The 17,296-nt window shown below is 38.5% G+C and overlaps 1 protein-coding gene across 1 annotated transcript in view; it reads left to right on the plus strand.

Moving 5' to 3' along the window:
• Positions 1 to 17,296, plus strand: part of COL25A1 (collagen type XXV alpha 1 chain) — a 461,910-nt gene that overhangs the window by 438,532 nt on the left and 6,082 nt on the right. Inside the window, exons 33-36 of the mRNA XM_081812014.1 lie at positions 4,839 to 4,892; positions 7,288 to 7,341; positions 10,828 to 10,914; positions 13,321 to 13,359. Of these exons, the coding sequence (XP_081668140.1) occupies positions 4,839 to 4,892; positions 7,288 to 7,341; positions 10,828 to 10,914; positions 13,321 to 13,359 (234 nt within the window). The remainder of the gene's footprint in view (positions 1 to 4,838; positions 4,893 to 7,287; positions 7,342 to 10,827; positions 10,915 to 13,320; positions 13,360 to 17,296) is intronic.

The raw sequence follows: 17,296 nt of genomic DNA on the forward strand, positions 1-17,296 counted from the left end.
AAAGTTGAAGTCCATGGGGCTAAAATATCCAGGACTACATATTTGGTTGACAATCTTTTATATAAAGCTACTGTATTCATTCAGAGTAAGTTATAACTTATTTTTTAAAGGAAATTACCAAACCTAAGCATTCTTCTCAACACAGTTACACATGCTCCTTTATTTATTTATTTTTTTAGCAGAAGAATAGGCTGCCTTTCTTTAGCCATAAGGAAATAATTTCAGCGCACTATAGAACAAAAACCTTTCACTAACCTTCCTATTACTAGGCCCTGTTTCCATATCCTTGGGAGAAGAAAAAAAACAAAAACAAAAACAAAAAAAAGACCTTCAGAGCAGAAGATAAATATCTGACACCAAAAAATGTATTGCAGCCTCAGCAGCTGGTCATCTGTCTGGAACTTTTCTCCCCTCTTTCTCTGTTTTTCTCCCACTTTTTCTTTTCTTCACTTTGGGAAACTTGGAAGCTTTTTCTGTGTCTGAGCAGAATTGTGTCATCAATTTCCCCACCATCCAGGAGAGGCCGGAAAGAAAGCGTCCTACGAGTAAGGGCTTCTAAATGTTGGGATGATTCATTGTGCGAGCTGCAGTCTTTTTAAAACTAGATAGAGTTTCTTCAGTCTGGGGTAATTTGCTTTAAAAATAGAGGGCCACAGAGTGATTTCTTTGGCATCCATCCCAATTCCATAATTCTGTGTTCTATAAAATGAGGTCCTTCATTCAGTAAATATTTATTACATTTTATGATCTATAAAACGACAGTGTACTCCTAGTGTGGAATGGAAGCACTCTCCTCCCATTTGTGTAGTCTATTTTGCTAATTTGCTGCAGTGAATTGAATAACGCCATCATAATTGGCATTCGTCATCCTATAACCTTTTACTACTACACTATATATATTTACTCAATACTGTAAAGGAAGCAGCTATTTTCTCTGACCTAGCAGAGTTTACAATCTAATTGCAGAGGGAAAAAAATATCGGCAAGAAATAGCCAGATAATGAGACCAAAGTGAATACAAATAGCACAGACTGTACGTACAATGATGAGGAAGTCTGGCTTTATCCAGGAATGCTTCTAGAAAGAGGTGAGTCCTAAAGGAATAAATCATCTGACTCTGCAATCGTCTGATTTCTGAAATCAAACCGACTTACGAAGATCATCTTAAATAAAAATATTTAAAAGCAAAGAGCCTCATGCTGCTGACACATTCAAGCAGTGTCAAGAAATCCAGCCCATGTACTAAAAATGGAGCAGCAAATCTCAAGTAGTCTTTTGGCAGGATGCCCTTGGGGCTCAAGAGGGTTTACCGTTTGGTAAATCAGCTGCTACTTCCGAGCTCCACAGTGTCACAAGAGTATCAGGTCTCAGCGAGAGCAAATGAAGTCGCTAAGAATTTTTGAAGACATAGTTCAAGTCAAATGGTGTGCAGTGTAAAGTGTTACACTTGTATTTACTCAGCACGTTAACTATCTTAACCGGATCATGTATCAGTACTCTCCAAGTGCCCCTCACCCAAAGTGCTAAACTGGAGTGCGATTCTCCAAGTTAATTGACTGAGGTGCCATCTGGACTCTCCTGGAAAAGTTTCCAGTTTTAAAGAGGGAGGAATCAGGAATCCACTGGAGAAGAATTCCTCAGTGTAGACATGCAAATTAAAGAGCCTGAAAGAAATGAGATGGGCCTAAAAGAAACCAGGCATTCTACAGTGTCATTCAGTAATGTCAAATACGTGAGTGACAGCGTGAGCCCTTCAAGGACCTGATGGTCTCCCTGCCTTGAGCTGATTTCTTCATCTGGCCTTAACTGCTTTGGAACTCTGTGAAGGGTGTTAAATTTGAGAGGTTCAGAAGTTTTTCAAGAATTATTTAATCCAGGAGAATTCAAATCCCTATTTCGTTTCATATTTCATATTCAAATTAAAAATTTTCAAGGATGCTTTTGACTCTAAGTGACAGAATCCCAACTCAAAATGGCTAGGACAATAGAGAAATTCGTTGTTTTATATAACAAAATATTCAAAGGAGGGACTCTCGGCTCTGCTTCTGTGCCCTTTCCACATGCTGGCTTGGTCTTCTGATCACGCAAGCTGGTCACAGTCCCTACAAGCCTCCCCTCTGGTGAGGCATCCGCAGAGAACCAACACACATCATCTTCTCCCGTGTCTCTTCCTTAGCAGCATGAGCAAACCTTCCCCATCGCCTCCCCTCAGACTTGCCCCAGCACCTCATTGGCCAGAATCGGGGCATGAGTCCACTTCTGAAGCTGTCACTGGCAAGTGAAATGGAATTGACATTACCTAAAAGTAATTATTTGGGATGAGCAATTCTCTAAGAGCAGTTCCACAGACAAATGCTTTACTGACAACTTAATTCAAACAAGCCATGGTGTATACATTTTAAAAACACAATAAAGCTGAAAGTACTCCGTCAGAGGAGGAAAAAGGGAATAGTTATATCAAAAAAATCTGTGGAGAGTTTTCAAACTAGACCTACTCCAGGTTATGTGAGCTTTCCTTTTAAAGCCCCCACCTCCTACTACACCGCCCACTCCCCTGCACACGAACGCATATACACCACCACCACCACCATTTAAGAAATCATAAATAGGGGCACCTGGCTGGCTCAGTTGGATGAGCGTCTGACTCTTGGTTTCAGCTCAGGTCACAATCTCAGGGTCGTAAGATCGAGCCCCGCGTCGGGCTCTGTGCTCAGCATGGATTCTGCTTGAGATTCTTTCCCTCTTCCTCTCCTGTGCACTCTCTCTCTCTCTAAAATAAATAAATAAACAAATAAAATCTTTAAAACATCATAAATCACACGGCCAGATCAAACTGAAAGAAATTTAATTTGAATGGGTTGCCAAACCCTTGTTGTTAAAAACAAGACCTCTAACTGTATATTAATGACAATGGCTACTATTTTTGGGACATATTATTTGGTGACATATCATTTCATATTTTACAATCACATTTAATCTTCAGAAAAATTCTTGCAGAATATGTATTATTATTCTTATCTAACAGCCAATGAAACTCAGGCATAGAAAGGTTAAGAAAGTTAGCTAAGACCACAGAGTCAGTAAGTGCCAAACTGGAATTCAGATTTAAATCTGTTTCATTTCAAAGCCTGGCCATCTTCCTGAATGGGATTGCTGATCTCTCGGTAATAAACATAAAGTAATGATGAGTAGAAGTTCAACAAGCTTTTATCATATTTATTTTCGGTACTCTCCCTACACGATATGTGCCTCTAGGTGACAGTGCTCATTAGTCCCACCAACCCCTAAGTTTAGAAAGAAGAATGTGAATAGTGACTTGAAATTTGCTCACACGGGAATCGGGAGTACAGAAACACACAGCATAATACTTGCATCAGCACATGCAGCTACTAGAGGAAGTTTGCATTTTAACCATGAAAAAGATTTGCTAACCTTTAAACTTTAAGGGTGTGATAGAAGAAGGTAACATTTTCTTTTTGGCCACTCATATAAATCACCTGGGTGGCTCAGTCAGTTAAGCGTCTGCCTTCGGCTCAGGTCATGATCCCAGGGTCCTGGGATCGAGCCCCAAGTCAGGCTTTCTGCTCAGTGGGGAGCTGCTTCTCCCTCAGCTGCTCCCCCTGCTTGTGCTCTCTCTCTCTCTCTCTCTCTCTCTGTCTAAAAAAAATATATGTATATATCACCATTACTCCTGAAGTTTGCATGCTAAATCCTGACAAACACTTTAATTTTGGAGATGGCAGCAGAAGAAAACACTACTTGAAATGCAGAAGATCTCTTTATTATTATTTTGTATTCATGGGATGACCTCCAATCTCACGTTATTCTTTATAAGCCCTCAAGATTATCATTATCACATATATTGTTATAGCTGGAGCAAAAGATTCTATTTAAATAGGCACGTGGAGAGCAAGTGATGAAGGTCATATATGCCTACCTTCTCAGGCATTTAGAAGAAGGCACAAAAGTTTTTAAACTCTCTTTTTCAGAAAGGAAACAAAATATGTACAGGATTGTACTGGTTTGACTTGATTAATTCAACAAATATTTACTGATGCACCAGACACTACTGTGATCCGTGAGGATGCAGGAGGGAGCCAAACCAGAGGCCCTGGCCCCCAGTGTGCATATTCTAGTGAGGAGCTCAACAGAGAATAAAACTCACCCGTGTCTGCTTGTGTGGGAGGCTATAAAGTAAAATATACCTTGGTAAAGGGCCAGGGCGGCCAAGGAAGAGGCTGCCAAAGAAGAGATATTTGATAGGAAAAAAAGACATTTTATTCTTATATTTTAAAAATGTAGTAACTTAAAATAGTGAGTAACAAATAAATGTTTCACACGAATGCCAAAGAAACCCAAGTACAGCACTCCAGAATATGCAAGTCATTTGCACAACTGGGCTGCAGCACTCTTACTGCCCTTCTTTCAGAGGTAATTTGATAAAATATGCAAATGTGGGTTTCTTTTTTTCCCTTTTCTTTTTAAAGAGTTTATTTATTTGACAGAGAGAGAGAAAGAACACAAGCAGGGGGAGCTGCAGAGAGAGAGGGAGAAGCGGGCTCCCAGCTGAGCAGGGAGCCTGACGTGTGGGACTCGATCCCAGGACCCCGGGATCATGACCTGAGCCGAAGGCAGACGCTTAACTGACTGAGCCACCCAGGCGCCCCTAAATGTGGGTTTCTTTTACCTGATCACTGACAGAGACCCCAGAAGAGCCTGCATCATTGGAATCTTGATAGAATGGTACCTCACGTGGAGGCTTTATATACAGGCCATTAGGGAAAGGGTGTGAATATAGGCATTTGTATATGATTTGAACTTGACGGCTTTCATTTTAGGGTGAAAAAGGAGCTGTGGGAGAACCCGGACCCAGAGGACCCTACGGTCTGCCTGTGAGTTCTGTCTCTTGTCTCCACCTTCAGCATGCGTAGATGACCTGACACTGGCACGGTTAACCCTTCCCTGGGGGGACAGACTAATCACATTGGAGGAGCAAAGAACCATGCACTAGTTCTCCACAACACCAGTGTTACCATGTCCTTGATGGGTCAGAGTCACTTCTATTCTCCCACCCACATCCAGACACACACACACACACATCATGAGCTTGAGAGGATCAGAGATTGTCCACAAGGTAAACAGACCTAACCTGAAAGCAGGACTCCCACTGTCAGAAACCACCCTCTCTGTGCCATCTGACTAGACGCCCATAATTGGCACTTCCTCAGAAGGTCGCTACCAAAAGTGGGTGGGGAAGTTTTATGTAAGACAACTCTCTTCAGACTTTATCTGTTCTCACAGGTTACCTACTAAAACTAATCTTGCTAATGAAGGTGATTTCTCACATTGATTTTTACAATGACTTTGATGTTTCTGACCTAACGCCCTGTAATGACCTCTTTAGAACGTAGAATGTTGATAGCGGCCTGCCTTCTGAAAATTCTGTTATACAGTCTTCAAATTGAGGCTGCGGGCATGCTTCAGAACATTCCCTTTGGGATAATTATAACTAATTCGATAGGGCAGGGTAGGGCTACAATAGAAACATATAGTATATTAAGGTTTTTAACCCCCGTGTGCCTACCACATGCTTTATTCCTTAGTTTTTGTGAACCAAAGTAATAAACTTAAGCCAGGATTAGTGCTGGCTGAAAGAGATGCTGATTTTGAAATAGATTTCAAAATCTAATTGTCAGAATTAAAGCAACTTCCCAGTAACTTTGGATGGATCCATTGTGTGACACAATAGGCTCATGGCCCCAATAATCTGCACCACGGGGGTAAATTTATCAAGCACAACAGTCTGGTGGCTCCTTTGTATCTGGGAATTATTTATTGACAAAGCTTACTTAAAAACAGTTTTTAAATCGTGACACACCCTCAAAATTTATAGACAAGGTACACATCTAGCCAAGTTAAAACTATACTTAACAATAAACAGTTTTCACATTCTTTTCTCATTTATGAGCCAAGTACTAAGTTACCAAGTTGAAGCAGTATTGATTGGCATATTTTATTAGTGCTGGTATGTTTTTAATCAACTAACTGGTATTTGTGCTTTCAACTTATTCCTGGATTGATCAGTTGGATGCCAAGCATTAAACTTCAGTGAAATATCAGGCTATGTAAACTAATCTATAATAAAAAAATTTTTATGACCCTTAACTGCAGCATTAATGGTCACTTCACTTGATTTGGTGAAAGAAATTTGTATTACTAATCAATCAATAAAGACTCTTTTTCACATTTCTGAAGTAGTTGTTCTAATACTAGTGTTGCATGTCCAGGCAGCCTTAAATAAAACAATAACAATAACCTATTCATGAAACTTAGGAACACTAATGTAGCTACTATGGTTCTTTGGCAGGGGAAAGATGGAGAGCCTGGTCTTGATGTAAGTAATACATGTACAATGAACATCTTCCTATTATAATAGATGCTGATGGTCTCCATCATCAATAACAGCAAAAATACTTTTTTTTTCTGTGCACATAGTTATGCATACAGCATATATTGCTGTGTGTGTAGATTGCAATATAAAATACACCACTAGTGTCTGCATGAGATAAACAGAAAAGCAAAACACATAATTAGTATAAAGTTAATAACCAACAGTTGATAATGGCACTTCAAAATACTCTCCCAAATTAGGGACACCCTGAACATCAGCAGTTGAACCACTTATTTAAAAATATGCATAAAATTGAAATATCTTTCACGTGCCACCCTTCGGGAATGGTATACTATGTTTATTCTCAAAGCTGCTATGCAATATTTTTTTCCTCTTAGCATAAAGTGTCTATGTTTTATAATAACATAATTCTATAAAAAATAGAGAATGTCAAAAGTAAATGCCTCTTGAAATGATCACTGTATTATGTGAATATCATAGCAGCCTTATTATGTGAAGAATAATAATAGCAAAAGTAATAATAGTTAACTTTTTATTAAGCACCTGTTTTGGGCAAGCATAAAATGCCGTGAGGTAAGTGATTTGCCCAAGGCCACACAAGTCAGTGTCCTTGCTAGGAGTCAAACTAGGATCCTGATATACTTTCCACTATATATATCTTAGGAGAAAAAGCAAGAAATGTGTTTCATATAGATAATTGAGATGTTAGACAACTATTACTCCTAAGCTACTTTAACTATCTAAGTTTTGAGATTCTTGGGGGGTGCTATTTTTCTTCATATTTGCGTTCAGGAGCACGGAATCTTACATTTTTTTAATGTGATTTTGCCACAGTTACATCAGTAGATCTTTTTGGTTTGCTTTTTATCCTCTAGGGCTTCCCTGGTCCACGAGGCGAGAAGGGTGATGTAGGAGAAAAGGGAGAAAAGGTGACCTCTCCATTCTAGCATGTGCCTGTTTGATTTTTCTCATGCCGTGTGCTTTGCTGTTCAATCTATGCGATTCTTTCATATATCTAATTTTTCTCCATCCTGTGCTCCAAAAACACACCAGTGCCTGATCTAAAAAAGCCAGGTCTTCACAGAAGAATGAAGAAGGCTACAGTGCTAGAAATAAGGGCACAGTCTAGCATAGAAGAAAAAAATTGGCAGGCTTACCTGACACCAATTTGTTGAAAGATGTAATGTCTAGGGATTCTTGAAGGTGAAATAAAAAGGCATTTATTACATCAAAGTAAACTTAAATAGCACAAATCTGCAAGGGTCTTCTGGCAGAGCTCACCGAACCCTGTAAAGCCAGCAGCTCATTTTTATGCACAGCATTCCAGGAGAGTTAGTAGACGTGTCCTGTATCCTAATTTTTTTATCGGAAAATGGAGGGAAAGCACTGTGACTGATAAACCCCAGTGAGTTTATCAGGGACTAGGACTTGCCACTTTCAGATGCTCGAGATATTTTTAAATGAAGATATTAGTGTATTTCATGAGGCTGGTGTTCAGGTTCTATCTCGGGACCACCGGCCCCAGGGTATATAGCAGCCAATATCAGGCAAATTGGTTTTATGTCTGAAAGCAAAATTTGGATAATGGATTTTTGAAACCATTTCCTCCTTTCCTCTCCCCTTTGCTTGGGTCCTTGAATAGTAATTGTTTACACTGGACACAGCAAAAGAAGTAAAAGTGGCTGAAATTATACCTTCCCACTTCCAATTTAAACCAATTCTGTTTCTCAGATTAATTTATGTCCTGCTGTACTTAACAGTTTTCAAAACCCTATAAATTCTCTCTAACCATGAATTTGATTGCTGTTGAAAAGCAAGGCCAAATTAGAATTGTCAAAGAAAGAGGGGTATTAAGCCTGCTGTGTGTTCCTTAGGCTTTAGACATTACCTAGCTTCCCACTGGTAAGAGAGCTCCTGTCATAGTGATGTAAAAGCAAGATCATCATCATTATCAATATCATCACATTTATTGAACACTTACTATATGTTTCCCCAAAAGCTTTACATACGCTAAGTCTTTTAATCCTCGTAACAACCCCCCCTGAGATTGGTGCTGTTATTGTCCCCATTTCACAGACAAAGAAACTGAAACATAAAAAAAAAAAATTCCTTTATTCTGAATTATAAATACTAACTATAAAATATGCAATTTTTGATTTGAGATAATTGTGCATGCAAGCTTTTAGCCCAAGGTCGAGGTGCTTTAAAGATTATAGACATTTATTTTATGTTTATTTAATGGGTTGTATGAGTCTAAAATCTTATTCACTCAGAAGTATGTCACCATTATGGGGATACTCATTTTAATGATCTTTCAAACAAAGAAGAAATTACCAGTATTGTAACTTATGAAAACACAAAGCTATAAATTTATTCCTCAGAATAATGTTAATCACTCATACAAAAATATTTCCATATTTTAGATTCCATGATTAGAAGTTTTATATTTAGGAAAATTAGATTCAAATGGGAACACTTTATGTATATCATTCTTTGACATGGGAGATAAAAATTAGCAAGAGCCCTCATGTGCTCCTAGGAACACAAGGGCAGATAGTTTTGTGTTGCATAGGGAATCACTAACCGTTACAAAATTATGTTGGTTCATAATAATGCTGATTCATTGTTCTTTGTATAAAAGTGTCTGTTTTACATAAAGCTTGAGGTCCGCTAACATATTACTGAAAAATGATTCCTGTAGCCTGTTAGAGTCAACATTCATATGACAACACTTTTCTGGGGCGTGATTAATTTCAGTTGGTTTACCAAATAATGAATTGAATTCTAAATTATCAATACCCAACACACCTGTCTCACCTATGTGATGAAGAGTCCTCTGCCTTCTGGGAGGGAAAAGCTCACCCAAACAAGTTTAAAACAATTTTACTTCGTGACATTGAAGTTATTTGCTGAGGATGTTGACGGATCCTACATGAGTGAGCAAGTTAGTCCTGAACGATCCTCCCAGCTTACTTCCTGTCACACCTGCTCTCATTTCACCCGGATTCTCAGGTCTTCGTCTTTGATCATGATAAACTAAACAACACAGAATTTCTCTTTCCCCAGTATTCAAGAAACCCAAGTGTTTTTGATTCTGAGCCTTCTGATGCAATCTTTTTGGCACACAGGAGACAAATGAGGAGCTTTCACTCACACAGTCAGAATGAATGCATTAATTTGAATGCTTATCTCATATATATCTTATGTATATGTCTTTGAATATTCATGTTGTTTCGCTTCTGAAATTATTCACTTTTATTGTAACTGCCTTCCTGAGTGCGGAATGAATACACTAATTTAAATATGTATTGCACAGTATTTTGTATTCTGTACAGCACCAACTTCTTGTCTATAAATATGCAGAGATATTTATGTTAATAAGAAACAGCTGAGGTGCATTCCTTCCTTCTCCTCCTTTTGCCTCCTTTCCTTAATTCCTCCATTCCCATGATCCATGCAGATTTCCACAACCTTTACCTTGATTCCTAAATACTAATTTCCATGGCTACATTCCCACTATGTAATTATCCTGCCTACCTCATTTTTAGCATTAGCTCAACTGAGTCCAAACTGCTTTTCCTCTCTTGAACAGAATTTTTTTTTTTTTTTTTTGGCTTTTGGCTTTTGTTACATTGTGAGTAGGCTGGAAACCCATTTACCATTGTGAACACCTGGCATGAGATCTATAAGAGTGAGTTAAAGAAAATCCCTCGATTTATAGATAAGCCCGTTTCTCCAATTGGCATTGCTGAGAAGTATTAGCACTTTTAAAATTTGTTTACCTGACTTAATAAAGAAAGTATTTGCTTTTAGTTTCCTAAAAAAAAAATGTTAAAAGAAAGAGAAGCATATTTCAATATACTGAATATTTTTTTTAATGAGAGCTATAAAAAATAATGTTATAAAATTGGATACATTTCCAAAAGATAGAAGCTGTTAATATTCTGTCCTTTTCGTCCGGCTCAGTGTAGCTTTCATCTGTTATAGAATTAGAAAAAAAAGTAAGCTGACAGTATTGAAAATTGGGTGAAGTATTCATTATTCCTCTGAATTTGACCTGCCACCGGCTGGCTCCCATACAGTTGGTATCCATCATCCTCGCCGGATCTGCGGCGGAAACACCTCATTCACCAAGACTAGAGCGCTGGGGTCTAAGTCAGCACTTAATGTGTTTGCTTTTTAAATCTCCTTCTTTCATCTTGTTGAGTATCTTAAGTAAAATCGCACCTATCACTGCCCAGAATCCATTGTCACTTTGAAAGTCTACGTTATCTTTTATAATATCATGCCTTACCTAAACCAGAAAACAGTGGTAAATGACCTTCCAGACGTTTATTGGCTAAACCATCTTTTGAATCGCCATTATTTCCCCCCCAAATAAAACCTGTCTTTTATTTAAACCCTTATATCCACAGGGGGAAAAGGGAAAGAAAGGCAAAAAGGGGCCTAAAGGGGAGAAAGGAGAACAGGGTGCTCCTGGATTAGATGCACCTTGCCCGTTGGTATGTCTGACTCATGGAACTCTGTCTCCATCCAGATATCATGTGTGAAGGAATAAACTGGGAGAAGAGCAAATTGGAGGGACCCGTAACAGCAGGGGTTCTGATTGGGGGTGTTTAACAGAGGCTTCAAGGGACCACACGCATCTATCTCGGGCTATCCCGGTATATTCCATGCCTCGTTTCTGGCCATCAGCTCTGTTGGTTTCTTAGCACTCAGATACTGACGTGCAACTGGAATGTGACTGTAGCATCTGAAGACGAATTGGTGTTATTCCACACTATTCAAAAGAGAAAGTCACTGTTCCCAGAGAAGCCTTGATTACAGGGATGGGTCGAGCTCTTATTCCGTCCAGCTTCAGTGGATGTTACTTTGTCCTTCAGAGTTGCTCTTCTCCCAGCCTTTTGGTATTGTAGTTATTTCTTTAGCTGAATTTGTTCTTAAGTGATTTCTTGTGTTAGTAACATTATGAGTTAATCTTTACAAACAGGGATTCCGTGGCGTTAAGGGGGAAAAAGGGGAGCCAGGCCAGCCTGGCCTGGATGGGCTGGATGCCCCTTGCCAATTGGTACAGTATTTCTCTTTCCTACCACCCTGCATGCAATTCCTTTGTTTATTACATATTCATCTCTATCAGTGTAAAGTGGTACTTCTGGAACAAGCTTTACATGATAAACACACTACATGCATGTGCATGAACAGCTCCTTCAGCATCTCTGCAGAGTGAAGAGAGCAAGCTCGCCTTTCCGTCAAAGACTGCAAATTAACCTCCTGACATTGTCCTCACAAATGACCTGACTGCCATGTCTGCATTCTGGGGAATATTAACCTACTCCAAAAATATTGAAAGAGTACATTCAAATGATGTAAAAATCTTCTATGTAAAGGGACTGTTAGGCCATGACTTTGGGTTCTATCCCTAAATTTAGCTCTTTTTTTTTTTTTCTTTTTTCTCTGAAAGAAATAAAGACATTTTTGCCTCTTCCACTACATTTCTGTCAGGCTGTAAATAAGGCCAGACCGACAGAGTTAAGCTTCTGTGGTCAAGAGTTAACCAGTTCAAGGGAATGCTGTTAAGAGACCATAGGGAAGGAAACCAAACTTCCCTGAGCTTCTAAAGATGGTAATAGTCTGCAGCCCAACCCTCTTCTTTGTCACATAACCTTTTCAATGTAATGGTCTCTCCTTTTGAAACTCACTTTCCTAAAGTAGACAGAACTCCCCTATCCCCATTGGCATGAACTCAAAATCCTCCTTATACTAAAATCTAAAATTCTACTGGGTGACCCTCTCCTTGTACCAATCTGGCATTACCAAGTTTTTCCCAAATATAAAGCTATCTCAAAGTGGGTTTTTTTTTTACATTTAAAAAGAAAGTATATTCATATTTTCTGAGGTATAAAAGAAAACTTTTTAGAGTTGTTTTATACTTTTTGATTGTTATACTTGGTCTGCATGTTCTTATATTATTCTTCAGTGCTAAGCATGATTCTTTAAAGACAAAGTTATATTTCGTAAGCCTTTTAAGAGATTATATTTATAGGAAAAAATGTATTTGGTAAATAATTACAGTTAAAAAATCTCAATATGAGTCTTATTTGCTTGTCTTTAGTAATAAATAATATCTTACAATCATTTTGTTAGAGGAAAACACAAGCATGCCTCATAATATATCAACTCTTCCTGCCTTTTTTCTATCATTTGTATCTGAAGAGTGCTTGTGCTTTAAATGAAAGTAAATTGTGCAATGTTTAAGAATCCTTTGTTGAATCAAAATTGGTTAACCAACTTCTAAAGACTTTTTAATTAAAAAATTGATAAATGCTATGGATAACGTCTTACTATAAAGATATCGATGGACTGACTGTCTTTTAATTCAATTAATAGAATGCGTTCTACTATATTGGCTTTTAGTATGGAAAAATAAAAGATACTGGCATGTGAAGAGCTATGAACTTCAGATACAAATGGTTCATCATTGATTATTCATCATTATCATGCATTCAACCATAGACCACAGTGACCAGGAAGAGAAGTTGTTTTTGTTTATTTAATAAAGATAATTGTGAAATGTGTTTTAATGAAATTAAAAGGAATAGTACAGATTTATTATCTAAAGGTGGAACTGGGTAGGCCCCTATGCTTTGTAAACTACTTTTTCAAAATTAGGCGTAATTTTTTCTCTATGTATTTTCAAAATGTGTTCTCACACTAGAAAGCATTTGAATTTTCTTCCTTTTAACTAACGTTGGGTATTCTATTGGGACTTGATAATTAGAAAAAAAATGCCTATGATTACAGGCACCTAACGGGTAGAAATCCATTTTTTAAGCTTGTGAGCATGTGAATTGTGAAGTATGTTCACTTTTGTGGAGCCTGAAGAATTCTTACTCTTCTTTTTAAAACAGGGGCCAGATGGATTACCCATGCCCGGCTGTTGGCAAAAGGTAGGCTTCACGGAATTATTTCTAAAAGAAGCACTCCCCCTATCTCTTCCCCTGGCCTTGTTTTCTCCATTTAGAATAGACCTTTTGAATTTGACATTCCTGAAAGTTGTTTGGGCATTAAAAAGCAAAAGATTCTGTCTCTAGAATATCTTTTGATTAATATGTTTACTGCTGATTTCCGCCTAAACTGATGAGTGAAAACAGTTTTAACAAACACTCTAACTTGAAAACCTTCCCTATCTAATCCTTTTTGTGGAATGGAAAGGGGCAGTGCATCTTGACAATGGTTTGCTTACATAATAAACTCCTTGTCCTCCTACTATTTAAAACTATTCTTAATTGTGGTTCTTTTTCTATTTATGCCCAATTACGTAGGCAAACATGCAAATACATGGTAGAACCCTGCCAATATTAATCACAAAGCTGAGAAAGCAGAAAGTGTAAGCATGATTTTTTTTTCTTCGGTGATGATTTATTTAGGAGAATCTGTTTATATTTAAGCTGGTGTTTTTTATGGTATCCATTTATTCTAGCCTCTTCACATGGCTACCCATGGTCACTGTGTATATATTCAGTATGGAAGGGAACTTCATAGAGAACCTTCTCAGTACAAAGGCTCTATGAGGAGCCCTTTCATACAGGGGATAGCATTTTACTTAATCCTCATGACAACCCTAGAGGGTATTATTATCCTGAATGATGCCGATGAAGAAACTGAAGTTCAGAGAAGTTAAGTCACTTCCACGGGCAAGAGCTAGGACCCAAACAGAATGAGAAGTGGGCGGTGGAAAGCAATGGCAGGACTTGAAGCAGGGGAGAGGTCTGTAGGTGCTGTCCTAGTCCAAGAATACCAACCCTTTACACAATAACTTTGAGAACTTATTATAAAGAACTGTGCGTATATGCCACTGACAGATAAAGTAATTCCACGGATGGAAAAATGAGCTAGGGGAAGTATCATGCTGCTTTGACCATTTTGAAGTTCTTTTCTCTAACACCTTGTGGCTTATTGAGTAACTTTTGACAGGCATGCCTCATTGGCAAAACTATACAGAACTCCAGGATTGCAGAGAGATGGAGAGAAACTTGACTCTCCTCAGTGTGTCTCATCTCCTCAGCTCTGTTGGTGAGGAGATCCTGTGTAACTCACTCTCCCGCTTCGCTGTCCCCCCACCCCCCCACCCCCGGCCAGGGAAAGAAAACCTTCTCTGTCAGGAGCATCATTTATATTTAGCAGCTCCGCATACTCACTTTCAGCCTGTCAGAGAATTAGCTCAATCACAGCTGGGGTCAGGGGGTTCTCAGGAAGGTGGGCCTATCATCATATTCTTCTTCACCTGAGGAAAGTATCCTTTCACCTTCAGAATCCCTGTTTTCAGAATCTTGAATACCATCCTGAGCTGGAATTACCATTTACTCTTTAACGGTTGACCTGTAATCTAATACTGTAATGATTTTTTAATACAGTCCTAGGTACACTTTACATAGAGGGAGATGTTGAAAGGCTTACTTTATCCAGCCTTCTGGCAGAACTCAGAACTTGGGTTTACATAATTATTGGCTGCTTCTAAATCACTTCCTTTTTGTGAGGGCATAGTAATCACGGCACCAAGCAAAGGACTCATCTTTTTGGTTCGTGAAATGGCCAAACCTAGTAGTAATATGAATAGCATTAGAAAATCAGAAATTTCCCTTTTAAGGACTCATTTTTCCACAGAATAGATACTATGTTCTACATAGGATTAAGGACTTCTTTAATCTAATAACTTTTTTTTTTTTTGAGAGAGAGAGAGAGAGGGAGTACGTGGGGAAGAGGGGGAGCAGGAGAGAAAGAATCTCAGGCAGCCTCCATGCCCAGCGCAGAGCCTGATATGGGGCTAGATCTCACAACCCTGAGAACATGACCTGAGCCGAAATCAAGAGTCGGATGCTTAACCGACTCAGCCACCCAGGCGCCGCTCTAACATCTTCTTATACAAAAAACTCAAGAAAACTTTAGTACTGCTTACCACATCCCCAACACACCCAAATGCAGATCATTGTGCTCAACCTCAGCCAACACCTCCTCACTCCAAAAAAAAAAAAAAAAAAAAGAAGAAGGCGGGGAAGAGGAGGAAGAAGAAAGAAATAATTAGAAAAATAAAATGTTCTAAAATCTCTTATGTGGTCAACTTAGCTATCTCAAATTATTTTTTAAGTGATATTTTTTAAAGAAGGCTAGTCAATTATTTTAGTTAGTCCTGTTTTACATGGACTACCCTTTTAAACACTGTTAAAGTTATTAGCCTCTAGAGCACAGTGGTAAATGTTTGAAAATTCAGAATGTGGTAGCAATTTAAATTACTGTGATTTATGAGTAAGTCTCCTTGGTCATGATACTCTCAATACTAATACTTTCATGCAAAACTGGTGTTTGTTTAAATGGCTTTTCTTTCTAGATACAGTTCTGTTTTCTAAATTTTTTAGAATAATGATGTACCAGCTCACAGTGTAATTTGTACAGCAAATAAATGGCAGAATTTATGGTTAAGAAAGTACTTTCAGGGGGTGCCTGGGTGGCTCAGTCATTAAGCGTCTGCCTTCGGCTCAGGTCATGATCCCAAGGTCCTGGGATTGAGCCCCACGTCGGGCTCCCTGCTCAGTGGGAGTCTGATTCTCCCTCTGCCTTTCACCCAACTCTTGTGCTCTCTCTCTCTCTCTCAAATAAATAAATTAAATCTTAAAAAAAAAAAAAAGAAAGTACTTACAGGCTATTAAAGTTATCCATCCTCATCCAGAGATTAAAAACTATGTAATAGGAAAAAGACCTATAGGCTTCATATTTTTTAGTCATCAGATTCCTTTACTTATTTTTTATATTTTTTAATGTTTTACTAACTTTACTTTGTGAGGTAGGGCTGACAGGTTTGCAGCAAAACCTTCCTAAAGCAAGGTGACAGATTCTTTTCGTTAAGTTTTAAAATCTGGAAGAAGAAAAAAAAAAGAGAATCTTTAAAATTCTGTAGATTTTTTACCAAACATTGGTACTCAAAAAAATACATCTCTTTGAATTTTGAGTTTGGGGAAAAGAATACTTCCACAGGCACATTCTCTGGTGTTGCCATGACATGCAGAAACATTGAGTGAACTCCATCTTCGAAGATCACAAAGTACCTGGCCTCTTAATCCCACCTACTATAGCATCTATTTTTCTTGGAGAGAGAAAAACAAATGTTTTTAATTAATGAACTGGGCATTCTACTTTTCTCATTGGGTTTTGTTTTGTTTTGTTGTTTTGTTTTTTTAGTAAAAGTCAAGTCCCCAAGATCTGCAATATAAGTTTATATCTCAAAGACCATTGTCCCTCAGTTCTCTCAGACTTAACTTTAGTTCTAGGAAAACCTTAATAGTTACGGCGGTTCAGAATGAGCAACCAGAGATTTATGGTGCCTTAGATCACCGTGGAACCTCCAGTACAGCTTAAAGACCTGAGAGCAGGCAGGTTTACCGTGCACACCGTCCGCACAGAGCAGGGCTTGCAAAAGGCAAGAGGAAATAAGAGCCGAAGGAGAGTAGTATCATAATCAGGTTGGTGAAGTAAGCAGTACCACCAAGGGCAGAATCCTCAGCCTCTTCCCCAGTGGCTTTTTTTTTTTTTTAATTTTTAAAAAAATTTCATTTTATTATGTTATGTTAGTCACCATACAATACATCATTAGTTTTTGATGTGGTGATCCACGATCCATTGTTTTCATATAACACCCAGTGCTCCATGCAGTACGTGCCCTCCTTAATACCCATCACTCGGCTAACCCATCCCCCCACCCCCCTCCCCTCTAGAACCCTCAGTTTGTTTCTCAGAGTCCATAGTCTCTCATGGTTCATCTCCCCCTCCGATTCCCCCCCCTTCATTTTTCCCTTCCTTCTCCTTTTTTTTTTAATTTTTTTATTGTTATGT

Source organism: Leptonychotes weddellii, chromosome 2, assembly GCF_054177405.1.
Source record: "Leptonychotes weddellii isolate Sample4059 chromosome 2, ASM5417740v2, whole genome shotgun sequence".
NCBI lineage: Eukaryota > Metazoa > Chordata > Mammalia > Carnivora > Phocidae > Leptonychotes > Leptonychotes weddellii.